Here is a 20,833-nt window from a genome sequence, read left to right on the forward strand (position 1 = left end):
CTCAAATATAAAATTGCAAAACTACTAACTGGGGTACATAGTGTATCATTTAAATCAGCTTCTGTACCAGATGACTGGAGGATATCTAATGTGATACCATTTTTTTAAAAAGGCTCTAGAGGTAATCCTGGCAATTACAGACTAGTAGGCCTAACTTCAGTAGCAGGAAAATTGGTTGAAACTATAGCAAAGAAGAGAATTATCAGACATATAGATTAACATAATTTCTGGGTAAGACTTTTGTAAAGGGAAATCATGCCTCACCAATCTATTAGAATTCTTTGAATGGGTCAATAAACATGTGGACAAGGGTGATCCAATGGATATAGTGTACTTGGACTTTCAGAAATCCTTTAACAGGGTCCCACACCAAAGGTTCTTAAGCAAAGTAGGCAGTCATAGGATAGGATGGAAGATCCTCCATGGATCAGTAACTGGTTAAAAGTTAGGAATAAAAGGTCAGTTTTTTCAGTGGAGAGAGATAAATAGCAGGATCCCACAACTCTGTACAGGGAACAGTGCTGTTCAAAATATTCATAAATGATCTGGAAAAAGGGGTAAACAGTGAGGTGACTAAATTTGCAGATGAAACAAGACTACTCAAGATAGTGAAGTCCAAACAAGACTATGAAGAGTTACAAGGGATCTCATAAAACCAGGTGAGTGGGCAACAAAATGGCAGATGAAATTCAATGTTGATAAATGCAAAGTAATGCACGTTGGAAAACATAATCCCAACTATACATATAAAATGATGGGGTCTAAATTAGCTGTTATCACTCAAGAAAGAGATCTTGGAGTCACTATGGATAGTTCTCTGAAAACATCCACTCAATGTGCAGCAGCAGTTTAAAAAAAAAGCTAACAGAATGTTGGGAATCATTAGGAAAAAGATAGATAATAAGACAGATAATATCATATTGCCTCTATATAAAGCCCTAGTACACCCACATCTTGAATACTGCATGCAGATGTGGTCGCCCCATCTCAAAAAAGATATATTGGAATTGGAAGAGGTTCAGAAAAGGGCAACAAAAATGACTAGGGGTATGGAAAAACTTCCAAATGAGGAGCAATTAATAAGATTGGGACTTTTCAGTGTGGAAAAGAGACAACTGGGGAGAATATGATAGAGGTCTATAAAATCATGATGAGTGTGGAGAAAGTAAATAAGGAAGTGACATTTACTCCTCATAATACAAGAACTAGGGGTCACCAAATGAAATTAATAAGCAGCAGTTTTAAAACAAACAAAAGGAAGTATTTCCTCACACAACGCACAGTCAACCTGTGGAACTCTTCACCAGAGGATGTTGTGAAGGGCAAGACTATAACAAGGTTCAAAAAAAGAACTAGATAAATTCATGGAGGATAGGTCCATCAATGGCTATTAGGCAGAATTGGCAGGGATGGTGTCCCTAGTTTCTTGTTTGCCAGAAGCTGGGAATTGGAGACAGGGGATGGATCACTTGATGATTACCTGTTCTGTTCATTCCCTCTGAAGCACCTGGCATTGGCCACTGTCAAAAGACAGGATACTGAGCTAGACAGACCTTTGGTCTGACCCAGTATAGCCGTTCTTATGTTCTTATGCAGTGCTGTAGCTAAGAGGGCAAATGTAATTCTTGGAAGTGTAAGCAGGGGAATATCCAGTAGGAATAGGGAGATGGTATTCCATATATAGCATTAGTAAGACCATTACTGAATACAATCTCCAGTTCTGTTGCCCACAATTCAAACAGGATGTAGAAAAATTGGAGAGGCTTCAGAAAAGAGCTACAGATTAAAGGTCTGGAATGATTAAAGGTCTGGAAAACATGCCTTATATTGAGATACTAAGCTAAGTCTATTTAGTTAATCCAAGAGAAAGCTGAGAGCTTGATCACAGTCTGGAAGTACCTACATGTGGAAAAGATTTGTTATAGTAGACAGCTCTGTAATCCAACAGAAAAGGGCATAATGAGAACCAATGGTTAGAAGCTGAAGCTTGACAAATTCAGACTAGAAATAAGGCACCAAAAGTGCTACTAACCATTAACAATTCAAACTCTCCGTCACTTGCAGGCTGTAAATCAAGATTTCTAAAAGATATGCTATAGATCAAATACAAGTTATGGGCTTGATGCAGAAATTATCAAGAAGTCCTTTAGTTTATGTTATGCAGGAGGTCAGACTGATGATAATTAATGGTCACTTCTGGTCTTAAAATCTATGAATCTAAGGATTTGTCTACACTTAAAATGCGACAGCAGCTCAGCTGGGCTGCTGTAGCACTTCCATGTAGACACTACCTACAGGATGGGAGGGATTCTACCATCGCATAAGTAATCTACCTCCCTGAGAGCGGTAGCTAGGTCAACAGAAGAATTCTTCTGTTGACCTAGAACTGTCTACCTGGGGACTTATTTTGGCTTGACACTGCCACTCAGGTATGGATTTTTCACACCCCTGATTGATGTAGTTAAACAGAGAGTTAAATTTTCTAGTATAGACCGGCCTAAAAATCTATGAAGTTTTGTAATGCTGGTATAATCTGACCCTCAGTCATATACACTATACCTTTTATTGAAATATCTATTTTTGGGATTGTGATACAATGCTTTAATTCCTCGTATTCTAAAATATTTCTAAAGACACTGGAAATATGTAGCCTTTCAGATTGCAGTAGCTACACCTTCAGGCAGATACAAAATATGAAGATATGCAGATTACAGTCTCTGAATTGTCATGATGATGAGTTAAATATGTACCACTTCAGCATTCTTGTTAGGCTCTGATGCAATAATGATGAAACATTAAAAATATTAATGTATGCTATGTGCTTTGAACTACACAAGTATGTTGTACTACTTTGATCTTCCTCAGTATTCTGTATCTTAACTGCCTCTCATTCCATTCTCTTTCCACAGTTAAGAAGACTGTAACATTGAAAGAAACATACTGACAAGCAAATCAAAACACAGCATTTTGAAAGGTCAAAATGGGACATTATATTCCTATTATCCCAAGAATACATGAGTGTAATACCATGGCACTATTTTTCACTGAAAAAGATTTTAATCAAGAGCTGAAAATGGCACAACTTTCTTTCTTTCTTCTGACAAAGATTATAAATTGTACCAAATAAATCTCTTCCTTGTTGTAAACTTCCAAGTGTGGATCCTACTTGTATGTCAAAGACCTAAACTATACCAAAGAGTCCATACTCATATTATGCATTTCATCAGTATCTATAGCTATGTACAGTAGGTATCTTTTACAATTCTACATTTGCCTTCTGAAATCACACATGCCCATTTTAGCTGATGAATTGCATCTCTGTTTTGCATTGGCTCCTTCCTTTAAGGCAAAGTAATTTACAATGCATCCAGTAGCTTAGTAACAAACTGATAAACATATGACACTGTCATGATCTGATTTATCAAGTTTAGTCATTACACACATGAAGACTCTTCCTCTAGGACTAAGGTCTGAGGAAACAAAAGCTAAGCTATTAACAATTTAAAATGTTACATTTTTCAACACCTAAAACACACCTTTAAGGTTCCTGTGGCCAAGACTATTTCTAATTACTGAACAAATTATGTAATTAAAATTAAAGGTGGACATGTGAAAAGCAGAGCTCTTGTTGACTAGCTAAAAAACCCTCTGCTTATCCAGCTTGATATCTGAGGAGTTTGATACAATGTGTAAAATTACAGTTTAGGTGTTAGCAATGTTAAAAGCTGTTATGCAAAAACATTAAATTCTTTTGAACCATAGCCAGCTTTTAAATATTGTTAGTGCTATTAGTATGGGTGGATCCTGCTCAAGATCTGCCAGGTAGAAATTAAGAGAAGACAAAGTGATGTTCTTATATGTATTTTCCAGGGAAATATGCCTGAAGAAATTCCATCTTCATGATACTTTAAGTTGAGCATCTTGCTGAGGAAAGCCATTTAGCTTTGGTGGCTTGGACATGACAGCACCAAAAGATTTTTGATTTCTCATGTTTTGGTTTAAACCCCTCTCTGGTACTTAAGCTTCACCCTTATCATGCAAGTTACTTTGTCCTCTTTGATTTCCCTGCCATAGTTCAGTGATAAGGAAGGAGGGAGATCAGTTGACTTGATCCAATTTTTTTTTTCAGGCCGTCAGTAGAAAAAGTGATTTTTATTTCTTTTCCTTCGGTGATTTCTTTTTCCACTAGAGACTACAAATGCACTTGTCATCCTTTATTTTCAGATATAAGGTAGAATTGTTTTTCAATGTACTCACAATCTGCATAATTTGAAACGTCCAAGATTTTGCAAAACTACACACAAAAATCCCTAATGGTTGTTCATTTCATAAGTGTCTACAGAAATCCTCCAGGGTGGAGATTCTAACACTAACCAGGAAACTAAGAAACACTAACAAACAATAAAAAAAACTGATAATAATATAGGTTGAATATTTGCAGGAGAACAGAAGGATCAGCTCTGGAAACTAGAGGATTCTGACTCATGCCATGTGCCAGTAAGTAAGTACTGGAGAGGGAATCAGTCCACCCTGCTCCTTTTACTTTTGGTGCGGAGCATATGGACAAGAGTGATCCAGTGGGTATAGTGTACTTAGATTTTCAGAAAGTCTTTGACAGGGCCCCCCCAAAGGCTCTTAAGCAAAGTAAGCTATGATGGGATAAGAGGGAAGGTCCTCTCGTGGATCAATAACTGGTTAAGAGATAGGAAACAAAGGGTAGAAATAAATGGTCAGTTTTCAGAATGGGGAGAGATAAATAGAGTTCCCCTGGGTCTGTACTGGAACATAATAAATAAATAATCCGGAAAAAGGAGTAAACACTGAGGTGGCAAAATTAGCAGATGAAAGAGATCTTGGAATCACAGTGGATAGTTGTCTGAAAATATCCACTCAACATACAGCGGCAATCAAAAAAGCTAATAGACTCTTAGGAAGCATTAAGAAAGGGATAGATAAGAAGACAGAAATATCATAACGCCACTATATAAATCCATGACATGCCCACATCTGAAATATTGTGTGCAGTTCTGGTCACCCCATTTCAAAAAAGATACATTAGAACTGGAAAAGGTACAGAGAAGAGCAACAAAAATAATTAGGAGAATGGAACAGCTTCCGTCTGAAGAGAGATTAAAAAGACTGGATCTTTTCAACTTGGAAAAGAGATGATATAGAGGGGATATGATAGAAGACTATAACATCGTGAATTCTGTGGAGTAAGTGGATAAGGAAGTGGTATTTAATCTGTCACATTACACAAGAACCAATAAAATTAATAGACAGCATATTTAAAACAAACAAAAGGAAGTACTTCTTCACACAATGCAAAGTCAACGTGTGAAACTTGTTGCCAGGGGATAGTCTGAAAGCCAAAACTATAATGGGGTTCAAAAAAGAATTATATAAGTTCATGAAGGATAGGTCCATCAATGGCTATTAGCTAAGATCATCAGGAATGCAACTCCATGCTCTGGGTGTCCCTGGCCTCTGATTGCCCGAAGGTGGGAGTGGATGACAGGGGATGGATCACCCGATTGTCTGTTCTGTTCAATCCCTCTGAAGCACCTGGCATTGACCACTGTCAGAAGACAGGATACTGAGCTAGATGGACCATGGCCAGACCCACAATGGCCATTCTTATGTTCTTGTGTTCCACTGGCTCCCCCTTCTCTATTGCATGATATTTACATTATCTGCCATCACTTATAAGGCTCTACCCCATCCTACTTATTTATTATTCGCTATCAGAATGTCAACTCCCAATGATAGCTCCATGATGCCAGCCTCCATCACCCACTTACTATGTTTTCAAACAAGCATTCCTTCATGCTTTCTCCCATGCTGCCCCTCACCCATGGGAGAAGCTTTCTGTAAATATCCACAAAACTAACATGTTATCCTACTTAAAACAATGAGACAGTTTTGGTCAGAACGATAGGCAGAGGAACCAGGGGCCTAACTGTTGTTAAGTGTTTTCTAGGTGTCATAGGAAAGAGAATTTTCTTTTCTTCCCCCATCTGTCTATATCCATGTGCTGCTTCTTATCTTATACTTAGATTGTAAGCTCTTGGGGGCAGTGACCACCTTTTTGTATGACATCTAGCACAATGGGGTCTTGGTCTATGACTAAGACTCTTAGGCATTATGAGAATACAAATAATAATAATGACTATTACAAAGTTTCAGCTAGTACAAAATATGGCAACTTTCCTGCCATTTCATTTCCTGAACTGCACTGGCTTTCCAGCTGTTAGTGGTGCAATACAATGTGCCAGTTCTAACCTATAAAGCTCTATTTGGTTTAGAACATGGCTTTCCTTGGACTTGCCTCTCTTTTCCCATGCCTCATTGCAATGGTTGAGACAAACAAAGATAACAACATTTTGTTAAAAAGCAAAATTGTACCCAAAAGAAGAAAAGTACTTAGAAAGGTGCATTATCCTAGTTTTTACACTAATGTTTAGTAAAATAGTTTCCATTTAATAATGAAGTGTGGTATGAAGCACAGAGTATATTATTAAGAAATCCATGCATTTTGATATTTAGCCTTGTTTTTAAAACTTACCTTGTCTGCATCCACTTTTCCTTTAATAAATTCAGACTTCCAGAATTGCAAAGCTTGTTCCAGTGTTAAGCCAATGCCTTTTAAGAACAGTCCATATTGCATACGGCCTCCGTGACGGAGATGGTGGTTATCGCGCAGGGCTTTGTGCAGCTGTCTCATGCAAAGAGGAAATGATTTAACAGAAAGCTGCAAGAATAAGAAAATATGTATGTAAGACAGACTGGCAAATTAACTGGTAGGATATATGTTTATTGGGATTACTAATTAACTCCACTTGGATGGCTGTGGGAAATAAAATGCACTGGATTGCAGATAATTCAAATATGTCCTTGACCCTTTAAATCTAGTAAGTCTTCCAAGGACAAAAACATAAAATAGAGTAACACAAGTGGAAAGCTACTAAGTAACAAAAGTGTATTTGATAATTTTCTTTCTTACAGCAAAAAATCTCCCTGCAGAACCATTACAATGGGTCTTACGCCTGCTTGTAGCTCCTTGGAGGATTGTACCCCAAAGCAAATGAAGGAGTCTATGACAGTTAAAGCATCAAAGAGTCACAGAATCTAAGGCCAGAAGAGAGCACCAGGTCGTCTAATCTGACCTCCTGTCAACACAAGCTACCATCACTCAGCACCAGCACACTAAACCCAATAACTGAAATTAGACCACAGGAAACTAAACTACTATGTGCCACAGACAGATAACAGGTGCTCCAATACACAAGGGCCCTGCAATGGTAGAGAATGGATTACATGCAATATACCCACATATTTCCAGCAAGCGACATGCATCCCATGCTACAGAGGAAGACAAAAAAAACTCAGAGTTGCTGCCAATCTGACCTGGGGTAAAATTCCTTCCTGACACCACACATAGGAATCAGTTAGACCCTGAGCACGTGAGCAAGAATAAGACAGCAAAGCACCTGAGCGAGAGAGACAGAATGCTCAGTACCACCTAAAGCACTGGCCCTCCCCGTCCAGTATCCCATCTCCCAACGTGGCCATCTCTGATTCTTCAAAGGATGATGACAAAAATCTACACACAAAATCCCCCTGTGATCATTGCAGGTGGCCAGCTGAAGCCCTGAAGTATGAGATTACAAGAACATCAGACATAAACCAGAAGGCACCCTTCTATCTCCCACCATCAAAACCCCACCATACAATCCCACTCATAAATTTGTCCAGCTTTCTCTTAAAACTAATTAAATTTGCCCCCACAACTTCTATTGGGAGGCTCTTTTAGAATCTCAATCCTCTGATGGTTAGAACCCGTCTTCTAATTTCCAGATTGAATTTATTCATGGATAGTTTACACCCATTTGTTCTTGTGCCAACATTGTCCAGAATTCCCCAGAATTATAACCTTGTGATGGTTGGATCTAGGGACTTTCCTGCTAGAAGAAAGGAAATTTTCAGGTAAGATAAAAAAAAATGTTCTTATTCTTCTTTGCATGGAAAGTCCACAGATCCATTAAAATGGGATGTTCAATAGCAGTGTGTCACCAGGAAGAGGGGTCAGAGAGACCGAGGGAGAAGAAAGATATTTTTAAATAAATATATCAGTTGCTGGGTGAGCACAGAATGTAAATCTTTTCCTCCCATGACAAAGACTGAGATGATCTGCACATTTAACTAGTAAAACATAGTAAAGGTGTGAAAAAACATGACCAGGTGGCTACCCTACATCTCTCTTTGTATGTTGGTATAATCCTTCAGGTCATGAAACTTCCATGGCTCTGAATGAAAGAGAACAACAGTTCAAGAGAGAAAAAACTGTTTGTCTCTCTGAAAGCTTCTGAAACTACTTTAGTGAGTGAAGCCTTAGCAGTAGATGTAGGGTGTTTTTTTTTATTATTTTTAATTTATGATGGGGGTTTTAGACCAACAGAGCTAGAGCTTTCCTGAACTGGATACTGCATTCAGTGTTGATTTGTATAGTACTTCTCACATCAAGAGTATGCCAGAGTTGAAGGTTTTTGCAGGTGGGCAAAAAAGGTGGAAACAAAATAATTTCTTCTAACAAAGTTTATCCTGGGAATAAAGGTTAACGCTTAGCACAATTTTCCCTTCACGAGGGGTGCAGTAATGCTGCAAGACAGAAAATCTATGGGCACTTGTGACAAGGGCTCAAAGAAATGCTTAGGGAAGGCATTTAATACACGATTTATTTCCCAGGAGGGAGTTTTCCCCATTAATGTGGATTTAAGAAGTACAGCAGCTGTAAGAAATCTTCTTGCATCTAGTTAAGAGGACAATCCTGCGTCAGCTTGCTGTCTCTAGTGAGAAAAGACTACCACTTGAATTTTACAGTGGTAAGTTTTAGGCCCATTTTAAAACTTGTCAGTAGGAAATCTGGAAAAAAATTGTTTTGCCTTTGCATTGACTGGATCCATCCCTACTGCTTACACTATGCCCTAAAACATAGATTAGCCCCTTGAAGATGCCCCATTTCTAGAATACTTTCTCAAAGCTAAACGAAAGTGTATTGTAAACACATTTGATTATCTTATTTCAATTGATACCTCTCAGATATCATGTAATTTGTTTAACTTTTTCTGCAGTTGGGTGCAGTTTTGTCCTCAGGAGCAGATCCTTGTGTAGAGAATGCATAACTGAGTTGTTGTTGCCTGAATTAGGCCATGTCTATGCTTATGGCTAGATCGACACCGCTGTGATCAATGCAGAGGTGTAGATTTAGCGGGTCTGGTGAAAACCCACTAAGTCGATGGCAGAGCACTCTTCCGTCGACTTCTGTACTTCAGCTCACCGAGAAGAGTAAGGTAAATTGGTGGGAGAGCGTTTCCCATTGACACAGCATGGTGTAGACACCGTTGTAAACCGATCTAAGTTACATCGACTGAAGTAGCGTAACTTAGGTCGATTTCCAGCTGTAGTGTGGACCAACCCTTAGATATTAGAACCAGGACCTCCTTAGGCAATGTGGGAATACTTGTCTCTCTTGTGTGTGCGCATCGGTCTGTCCATTCAGGAACGAATCGTGAACAGTAAAAAAACGACAATCATATTTTTGGCCAGGGAACAAAGTCCACTATTATAGCTACAGCCTATTATTACTCTGGAATAAGACTTTGGTTTCTCTACAGAGTTCTGGATGCAAAACGGTCCATTGACAGGTGTGCAACTCAGGACCCAACTCTCCATTCAAAGACCTTGGGCTGTAGACTCCATTTTCCTGGATTGTCCTTTGTTCTCTTCACCAGCTGCTATGATGTTTATTTCCTCTTTGCATGCAGTGTTTGAGAAAATAGATTTGGGTTTTTTTTCCTTTTCACTGAGGAATAAAGAAAATTAGATGCGCATAGCCAGAATGAGAATCTAGTTCAGGGATCGGCAACCTTTGGCACGCGGCCCATCAGGGAAATCCTCTGGCGGGCTGGGATGGTTTGTTTACCTGCAGCGTCCGCAGGTTCAGCCGATCGCAGCTCCCACTGGCTGCGGTTTGCCGTTCCAGGCCAATGGGGACTGCGGGAAGCAGCGCAGGCTGAAGGATATGCTGGCTCTTTAAGATGGCATAGATTTTCTCCACAAACCCTCTCTGATTCTAACATACTTGGCCTTCTGAGTACCTCTTGGCAATGGGACAAAGGAGAACAGGAATAATAAGAAACTTCTGGAGAAGATATGTGGAATCTCACTAACAACAGTATGTTGGTGAAGAGACCTTCATTCTGCTTCAAGACATCAAAGCCAAGATAGATTCACCGAAGAATGGATGACATTGTGCCCTTTGGCCTCCAGCTTCTGAATCCTGCCCTTTGATAGGAACAAAATTTCTGTGAAGACTGATATCTATAACTCCCAGAAGTAATATCAGCTGCATAACATCACTTGGGTCTTAGTGGAGTCGGCCAATCCATGTTATTCCACAATGGGCAATTTCCAGGAGCAGTGCTCCAATGAGCAGGTTGTTTTGGAATGGGTATGGGTGAACCCTTTTCTACCTGAGGAAAATACAATGCTTACTAGCACTTTAGTTAACATCCTTAGAGAGGCAGGTAGTCCAAAAAGTAAAAGCAGCATACCGGTAACATCATATTTTGTATGTGAATCTGGTATCTTCTCCAGGAAGTTCATAGAACAATGTGCAGATAAGTGTTCTACAGATAAATTAATGACAGAAAAAGTTTCCTTTGGAATTGCTGCTATGGTGGAATTTAGGGTTTCCATCCTGAACCATGGCTTCTGGAGGAATCTGTTCAAGGACCTCTGATAGAGCTTTCCTTTGTCTTTGAAATCCTAGGGCACTGAGAAGAGAATGGAGTAGAAGCCTAAACCTTCTTGTTCTGTGGGAGATCAATTACACAATTTGAAACAGGTGATATATTGCAGTCTTCATACTCAGGTGTTTCAAACCGGTTGGATGAAAAGGGGGGATGTCAATAATCTTGGTTTTCGAGGTGCATTTAATTCTAATGCTGAAACTCTCTACCTAAGATTCATTCTTCTGATGTAGCATTTAGGCAAAATTCCAAATTTCCTGCCACTTACCCCCACTTGTTCCTGATTCCTTCTGCCAATTACTGAGGTTTTACAATAAACTTTCATAGATCCATATTTTTTAAAAAAAAAATTATTTGAAAAAAAACCAAAAAGCAGGAAAACTGACCAATTATGCAGACAAAAGAGACTATAAAATGAATAAGAAAAACGGGAGGTAAAATTTAAAAAAAATTAACACCAACTCACAAATAGTCCCACTCTAATTTCTCACAAGCTGCATTTTAGCTTTTATGTGACACAATTTTGTTGAAATACACAATTTTCTCAAAATACAGTTTGAGAACTACTACTGAAGAGACAAAGCAGACAGTTTAGTCACAGCTTTTATGGATAGGGAGAATAAAGAATTTTTTAAGAAAGGCCAGTCATACCCTACGAGGTGGTGGGATGAACTGTTAATTGTTTTTAAAAATACATGTGAAAGGCAACAATGAGCTTATAGCAACCAAATGATGAGCACAAAGTACTTACAGCATCAATGTGTTCTAATGAAATTTTCCCAATATTTTTTTGTATGCTGTAATCTGGGCCAACATAGGAATGGCTGAAAGAAAAAAAGGAAATAAGCTGTTTAGTCAAGTTAGTTAAAAAAAAAAGAAATTTTCATAAATGCAGGAATAGATAACCTTGCTACTTTTGTAGCAAATTAAATTTAGGAACTGAGAACTTTACACCCAAACCATAGACAAGAAAAAAAATCATTCTGATAGTTATCTACATATTGTTTTGTAAACCAAATTAAAAATAACACTAAAATCAAGACTATACAGATTTTTTTGTTGTTGTTCCTTTATTTTTTTTGGGGGGGGGCGGCGAGAGTCTTCAATCTTTAGATATTGGTGCTGAGTTTGAAAGTGTTGAGACACCCTGGTGACCACATCCTACAAAAAAAAGGGAACAGTCACTAAAAACTAATTAAAATATTGAAAATAATACCAAGAGTACCAAAGTTGAGGTAAACTAAATGTAAGCATCTGGAGCAGTATTTGCAATCTCAAATGCATGCTCCTTTGAGGAGGGTGTGTGCGGGTATCAGCCTAATCTGATTGCAGGGCAGAAGAGAAGAGCAATGATGATGAAATTCAACTTTTTTCTCTACTTCTGTGGTAGAGTTGGCAACAGGGATAGCTCACACATACAGAGTGACAGGCTCAGCAAGTAGCTCACTGTCCCAACTGCATTTCTGTGGATGCTGTCAAATTCTAAAAAACCCCAAACAGTTAAAAACATGTCTGAGTTACATGACAGAACTAGAAACATATTTTTAAAAAATCCAGGCTTCACTAGGAATGTAAGGATTTTTGGCACCCCACTGGACGCTGAAAGAAAAGAATCTTTTGGGGGCTACTGAGACAATGATTGTATGCAGTTTTGAATTTAACAGAGAAAAATTAGAACATTTGTACTAAGAGATGTTACAGAATACCCACTAGAATACCCACTATTAAAACCATGATTGTGTATTTAGAAGAACTGAGAGTTAAGGTGAGGATTCTACATGCATTCAGTAATCAAGCATTGTTCTTTTTTGATCTTTGAAAACAAGATTTTTTCAGCTGTGAGACAGAGGATATAAAAAGTAAGAAAAGAAGTAAAATTTGTGTAAAGTTTTAATTTGCAAGCATCAGATTTAAACTCAATGAAGTTGCAAAATATTGCATAAGAATAAAACATTTTGTGGAATGCTGATTCAGGGAGACAACTTCTGACAAAAATTAGTGCTGTAAATATCATCAGGCACTCAGTGATTAACTCCAAAAAGAATGGATAAGGCTAAGAGAGAATGTTGGATGTTACTATTTATTCTCTGGTACTTGCAATATTTTATTTTGTATAAAACATGCAATTGAGAGATGATGTTACTGTAGTACAATGTACTCTTTCTGTTTAAACCACAGTTAAAACAAACCCTTGTTTACTTCTTTAGTCTTGTTTTTGGCAGACACTAAAGAATTGGTCAAACTTCTTGGGGTTACTGTCATTTTTGGAAAACCTACCCTCTATTTCCAGACAACAGATAGACAACAAAAACTGGTTGAATGGTATTTTACTATTATCATCAATTATTTGTATTACTGTAGTATTTAGCAGCTCTTGTCATAGACCAGAACTCTACTGTCCTAGGTGCTGTAGAATCACAAAATGAAAAAACAGTCCCTGCCCCACAGATCTTACAATCTAAGTATAAGACAAGAGACAACAGATGGATACAAACAGACCGATGGAGGAGTACAAGGAAACAATGAGATAATATTGGTTAGTACAGTAGCCAATAATCCCAGCACACCAGCAGTGTCATCATTTTCTTTCTGTAGGCATGACAGAAAATGATACAGAGGCATTTGAAGGATGTAGCTAATCACCTTTATATAATCATTTTATTGTGTTATCTATTGTGGTTAATTCATATGTAATCAATGTGTGATAAACAGATTTAAGTTGTAGGTATAGGTATAGGTAGATTTAAGTTGTAGGTATAGGAATAAGTAGGATAGTATTACAGGGGTATAAGGTTGACAAATATATATGAGTGAAGAGTGTGTATTTGGCATATTAACAAAGTAAGGCTATAAAGCAAGGCCTACTGTAAGATGTTACTTTAGCCACATTAGGCTTTAAGCCTAAAGAAGGGTTGACATAAGTAGGTGACCCAGGAATAACCCTGTATCAGTAAAGTTACAAGAAAACTACTGGTGAGACTGCTTTTGGGGCCTAAGGCAGCTGGATCATATGGTCCCAGTTTTGACACTGTAAACAAGAAGCGGGCAGCACTATCTTCTGCAAATGTAAACAAATTTGTTTGTCTGAGCCAGTGGTCCCCAACCTTTTTCGTCTGGTGGGCACCAGACGAAGGACCGTGGTGGCGGTCGAGCATCCACCGAAATGCCACCGAAATTCGGTGGCGACGCCTCTGGATGACGTCGATTGTCGGCGGCAATGGCATCATCCAGAGGCAGCATCGCCGAAATGCCGCCGAAATTCAGTGGCATTTCGGCAGATGCTTGACCACCGTCCAGGACGCGGATGCATTTAGATGCCCCCGCAGGCACCGAGTTGGGGACCCCTGGTCTGAGCAATTGGCTGAGGATGGACTTATAGGTTCCAAAGTTTTACATTGTTTTATTTTTGAATGCAGGTTTTTATTGTACATAATTCTACATTTGTAAGTTCAACTTTCATGATAAAGAGATTGCACTACAGTACTTGTATTAGGTGAATTGAAAAATACTATTTATTTTGTTTTTTACAGTGCAAGTATTTGTAATAAAAAATAAATATAAAGTGAATACAGTACACTTTATATTCTGTGTTGTAACTGAAATCAATATATTTGAAAATGTAGAAAACATCCACAAATATTTAAATAAATGGCATTCTATTATTGTTTAATCGTGCGATTAATCACAATTAAATTTTTAATCATGTGATTAATTGTGATTAATTTTTTTAAATGCATCTGCCTTGAGGTTTAAATTTTTTTATTTCCATTGGGTGTTTGCTGTGTAAATTGGGACTAGTCTGTTCGGCGGTGTTATGGGAAAACTTTAGCACAGCAAGGAAGCAATTAATTATGCACTCCTCTCAGCTTGTTTTGCACAAATACTGAGTTGATTTATTTTAATTGGATTTATAGCAGGACCTCCTTACTTTTTTGCTAATAAGTTTTTCATCTTTTTACACACTGTATTAAATATACAGATATTGGGTTTGATCTGCATGTTGCACTCAAAATCTTTGATTGCAACTCAGTTGTTTTTTTTCCCTAATTTTTTTAAAGTACTGGGTGCCTGCAGCAATAATCCAAGTCACACAGTTATGTTCCAATTTCTGCAGGTTATTTAAAAACAAAAAAGAATCATATAATGTTTGTTTCTCTGTATTTTCCTGATATGTTGCTTTGCAATTCTTAAAGTAATACAAGTAGGAGTAACTACTGTTGCATAGTGTAGCTTATATCACTTTTTAGTGGTGGTTGGCCCAAACAGTGTCATTGCTATTATAATGGCTATAGTGAATGTGATCAAGCTCTTACTTAAATTAATTTTTTTAATGTTTTGTTGTATATATCCATTGGTGAGACAGACCACCCTACACACAGAAGAGGATACATTTCTTGTTTAACTCTGTGGTGAACAAGTCTATCTGAGCTGTCCTGCATTGACTGAATACGTGGTGTAACATGCTGGGGTCTATTTCCCACTCATGTTCTTGGAAGAAGTTCCAAAGCTTGACAGCCTCAGTGCAGAGAGGAGGAGGAGGATCTGGCTCCTCCCTGACAATTGACGTATTCATGCACAATATATTGTCTGCCGTGACCTTTGCCATATTGGGATCTTTGGGCAGCCTATCTCCAACAATTTTCCATAGCATCAAGCATGATAAAGAAGGGCAACCTGTGTCACCTGCTCCACCCAGGAGACCTGACCCTCAAGAGGAATCCTTCGAGGAGCAGGAAGCTAGAGCCGATGAAGTCTCACTCACATCCAACATCTTGTCTTTGTCTCTGGGTGAAACTGTCCTGCCTCCGCCTCCATTTTTGGCAGATGAAGTTAAGCACTTCCAGGATCTAGTCAAGAGAACTGCAGTCTCCTTGTGGATCCCTCTCAAGGAGGCTAAAGAGCCTCATCATATGCTTGATATCCTCCATTCACCCTCATCTGCCTGCGCAGCTTTGCCTGTCAACAAAGCCCTTCTGAACCCAGCGAAGATCACCTGACACACTCCAGCTACCCATGCAGAATCCCACTGAAGTTAAAGAGACTCCATGCAAATCCACCTATAGGATTTGTTATTAGTCATAGTAGGATACCTTAGTGCTTACAAATCCAGTCATGGATCAGGACCCCATTGAGCTAGGTGCTGTACAACAGATGGATACTGACAGAACAATAGAAAAGTACAAGCAATCAGTGAGATAGCACTCATCAGCATGATAGGATGTGGCCTTAGCACATTAGTAGCCTAACTATTATAGACATCATGGAAAACAAGAATTTTGAGGAGGAATTTGAAGGAGGGTAATGAGTTCATTTTGCAGATGTTTACAGGCAACTCCTCTCACTTGTGAGGGGCTACATGGGAGAAAGCAAGAAGGTGCTTGTTTGAAAATTTAACAAGTGGGTGATGGAGGCTGGCTCATGGGCTAATCAGCAGTGAGAGTTGACATTTCAAAAGTGAATGAGACATGATAGGTAGGATGGAGACAGACCATGAAAGGCCATCAAACATAAGCTACTCGTCTTCATTTTTAAGCAGCTGAAAAAGGGGAGCCAGTGGAGAAATGTAAAGAGAAGGGTGGTCAAAGAAGCTGGCTAGGAAAACCATCTTTGCAGTAGCATACTGAATGGATATGAGCAAGATAAGTTTGCATTTGTCAAGGCCAGAGAAAAGGATGATGCAGTGACTGAGATGTGTGAAGATCAGGGTCTGGATGAGAGTTTTAGCTGTGCATATAGATACCAAAGGCCATATCTTGGCGATATTATGCAGAAAGAATCTACATAGTTTAGACGGAGCCTGGATGTGAGGACCTAGAGAGAGGTCCTGAGTAGACTATGATGCCATGGTTACAGGCCTGAGTGACAGGCAGGATGTTGGTGATGTCCAGTGAATGAGAAAAGATGTGGCAGGGAGAACTGGAAGGGTTTAAGAATGCCGTTTTACCTATGTGAACCTATGAAGAGATCCTGACTGGACGGAGTAGAGGGAAAGGAATTCATGAGGAAAGACGTAAGGAAGTATTTTTTCCCCCCAGAGGAAAGATGTGCTGTTACAAACTTTTGAAAAAAAAAAAAAAAGGGGGTTCTTTATCCATCTCTGCACACGTTCAGATTAAGTGCACAATCACATATTGGTTTGTTGGGATTGCCCAACACAATTCAATACCGACTTCATTTTTTTGGTTTTGCTTTTATTACCCCCAACGTACAAACTATTTACAATAGAAGAGCTTCAAGAAACCATGTGTTCACACTAAACACAGAAAGCTAAATGTAAAGTTAAATTAATTTAGGAGTCAAAAATTTGACTTCTATTTAACATGTACATGTTTAGTCACATGCAAAGCTTCAGGTTCTGTAAGGTCATATTAGAATGATAACATAGTATGTAAAGATGACTTCCTCTTCAATCCTGTTGGCTCAGCAATTTTTCTTATTAAAACTGTAGCTTAGAATGTTAGCCATTTAAAGATTTATTGTAGCCAATTGTGAGTGTTGCAAATGTTTAGTGCATAAACCTCTTAAAGACAGTCCTACATCATACAAAATAAAATACATTTTAGCTAAAATTATTTCTTATTTCACTACTGTACAATCAGCATTAAAAAGAATCAGTAAAATAGAATAGGGAAGAAACAGCATCTCAGCTGTAGATAAAGTAAGTATTTAGTACACAATGGTCTCATTACAAAATGAATTCCATGCACATTAAAAAACAGGGCCATGCATTAAAATAAGGAATTATTTAAAAAATAACTCTATAGATGTAAACTTCAGCAAAAATAATTTGTGCTGAAAGTGAAGGCTGGCTAATTTAAAATTCACAAGCAGATATGAACCGTTGCCGTCGAACAAACAATGCATTAGCAACCAATCAATGCTGTGTAACCTTCAATTGTACACTCTTTTCAGATAATTTCTAAGCTTATGTTCCCCTGATAAAGCTCTATTTGTCTGACATATGCCAAAAATAAAATACTGCTGTAAGTAACTTCATACAATAAAGGAAGAGGGAAGCCTACAACTAAAATACCTTTCATTTTTGTGAGCAAGTTGAAATAAAAATGAATCACGAGTCATAGAAATAAATAATGGAAAAGACCTATTAGACTCATCTGTCTATTCCCTGCCAAAGCTTGATTCTCAAGTTCTAAAATCCAGTTTTATACTATGACTTGTTTTGCCTTTTTAGGGACTGGAAAATGTGATATTTTGTGGTTTCACTGGCTGTGACAATGTTTCTTTACAGTTTTACTTATACACTTCTATATCATATTGGGAATGTTCTTAGCTCTGGCATGGTCCCTCATTCATTGGGATAAGTTTAAAAATAAACTGCATATGCAAAGACAACAATTTAAAGTGCAAACATATAGAGAAAACCAAAAAATTAGGTGGTTTGCCTAGTTGCATAACAAATGAAGGCTCTCTAAGTATTTGGTAGCTAGTTTCGGCTACTAATTTTAAAAAGCTGACCCTCTGGTTTTTGAAGTCTTTCCCTTTTACACATTACCAAAAGAAAACCTGGAGGTCGATAGTGGCTCTGAATATTATGGCACAAAACACTTATTTTTATAAGAACATAAGAATGACTATACTGAATCAGACCAAAGGGTCATCTAGCCCAGTATCCTGTCTTCCAACAGTGGCCTATGCCAGATGTTTTAGAGGGAATGAACAGAACAGGTAATCAATCATCAAGTGATCCATCCCCTGTCACCTATTCCCAACTTCTGGCAAACAGAGGCTAGGGACACCATTCCTGCCCATAAAAATTGTGGAAAAAATTGTCAGCAGTGAAAACAGAAATTTTCTGATAATTCCTCACACGGAGGATGGAATTTTCAAAAGCACTAAGTGCATAACTAACTTTGCTCCCACTAAAGTCAATGGTAGTTTTAACATTGAGTTCAGTGGGAATAAAGTTATACTAATGATGAGCATTTTGATGATCCTACAAAGATGTTTTAATGAAAAAAAAGAGAAAACACACCACCACACCAGAACAATTGCTCACTTGTATTTGTAACAGTTGTTCATCAAGATATGATCCACATGCATACTTCTTTAAGGCGTATGTGCACGCAGCATTCCAGAGCACTTTCTGTAGCAGTACCCATAGGGTCAGCTCTGCTTTCTCAAGGCTCCTTCCATGGCTATGAGGGCAGTGGCTCCCTCAGTTCATTCGCACCAGGAATTGTGGCTCAAGATTCCAGTGCAGAGAGTACAAAGGATGGGTTGTGGAATACTCATGTGAGCCACATTTCAAAGAACAATAGTTACAATGGAGAAAAGTTTTTCTTCTTTGTGTGGTTGCACATCTGTATACCACTCGGGTGACTCACAAGCAGTTAGGCTCAGAGTACACCTAATGAGAGACTGAAGAATCACTTTTTCAAAATCTGCTTCAAGATCTGATGCAGATGTGATGGCTTAATGTTGAGTTAAATGACAGAGGACAAAGTAGCAGCCCTACAAATGTCAATATGGGAATGTCCCTCAAAAATGCCACTGAGGTAGTTTGAGCCTTTGTTGAATGGGCCAAAAGTCTCTGTGGAGGAGAGATGTTTGCTACCTTGTTCACCGTTGTGATGCTGGAAGTAATCCATTTGGAAACTGTTTGCACAGAAATTGTCAGCATTCTTTCTGTCAGCATAAAAGACAGAGAGCTGAGAAGATAACCTGAAGGGCCCAGTCCTAGCCAGACAGAAGGCCAAAGTTCACCTTACATCCAAAGTACGAAGCCAATTGTCTTTTCTATTTGAGTGTGACTTCAGAGAATAAAAGTCAGGCCCAAAGAGCAGGCCGTCGATCTTGTCTCCTTCAACTTTTCCAGCAATTCATCCATCTTTTTCTTGCTTTAAGGGAACTGTGTTTTGGCTTCTGGGTAACAAGTAAGGTATTGCAGAAACAGTTTTGAGGCTAGCTTGGTGGATCTAAGTACTGGAATGACCACAAGATTTGGGGGTTCTCTGCCCCATTCTTTGCAGTTTGCCCTAATTAAGTATCCTCAGTGTGGCTCCCTGGGACCCTGATCACAAGTCTCCTCAGCTGAATGGCAAGAGCCAGTGGTCTGGCAGAAGAGCCCGAGGCGTCAAACAAAGCCCTGGGAGCGTGCTTTGCCACATTTTGACCCTCCAATAGAATCACATTTTCCTTCTGTCATCTGACAGATTCTGCACAAACATTCCCATCTTTTCCATAAGTGGAATTGATGGCAGGCCATAACAGCTTGATAATTTGTCGCTGTGACAAGGTTCACTCACCACTGTGGTGCCTCCTATTGGTTGTTTTGAAAATTAGCTCTACATGGTAGTGCGCCTTCTTCAGATGGTGCCTCACTGCCGTCACTTTCGTTCCAGGACCTGTGCCACTCCCAGGACTGTGACATCCTCTTCAGTGACGCTGCCCTCCGGATGTGCCACACTCTGTGTTTCCCCGCTTCTGGGGGACCTGCAATCTCTATCCAGCCACTTCCCTCAGTGGCAACTGCAGTCCATTATCCCAGGGCCGCTTCCCATGCAGCTACAGCACCCTTTTCTTCACTTACCTCAGAGTCTTAGCCTGAAGGCCCTAGCAACCAGCCAGGAGCTCTCTCTAGCTTCCCCAGTCTCTGTTTGCAGCATTGCTCTGTCCAGGGTGCTGGCAGTTCTCTGAGCCCTCCGGAGACACAGTCCTTCCTCCCTGAGCTCCCAGGAGTTAACTAACCTCCTCTGTCCCGCAGCTCCCTTTTTATATGGGCCTGCTTGGATCTGATTGGCTGCTCCCTTCAGCCCTTCTCTGATTGGCTGCCTCCCTAGGGCTGCTTTTAATCCTTTTTCTGCCAGTGAGGGGCAGCCACCCCACCACAATCACCTTAATTCCAAGAGAGAAAGAAGAGAACATCTTTCTCCCCATGGAAGCAGCCTTCTTCCCTTCTCCATCAGCTGGAGTAGAATGTGCTTGTCCAGATCTCAACCTGCTACTGGCAGTAGCCATCATCATCATCAAATTAAATACAGGATGTGTGTGAAAATATGAAA

General features: G+C 39.1%; 1 protein-coding gene across 8 annotated transcripts in view; it reads right to left on the reverse strand.

Moving 5' to 3' along the window:
- PRIM2 (DNA primase subunit 2) overlaps positions 1-20,833 on the reverse strand; it is a 282,728-nt gene that overhangs the window by 76,577 nt on the left and 185,318 nt on the right. For all 8 annotated transcript variants that reach the window (XM_039531668.1, XM_039531670.1, XM_039531667.1 and 5 more), the window contains 2 exons: positions 11,563-11,635; positions 6,566-6,751 (listed from right to left, as the gene is read on the reverse strand). In XM_039531668.1, the coding sequence (XP_039387602.1) occupies positions 6,566-6,751; positions 11,563-11,635 (259 nt within the window). The remainder of the gene's footprint in view (positions 1-6,565; positions 6,752-11,562; positions 11,636-20,833) is intronic.

The sequence above is a fragment of the Mauremys reevesii genome, linkage group 3 (assembly GCF_016161935.1).
Source record: "Mauremys reevesii isolate NIE-2019 linkage group 3, ASM1616193v1, whole genome shotgun sequence".
In the NCBI taxonomy this organism is placed as follows: Eukaryota; Metazoa; Chordata; order Testudines; family Geoemydidae; genus Mauremys; species Mauremys reevesii.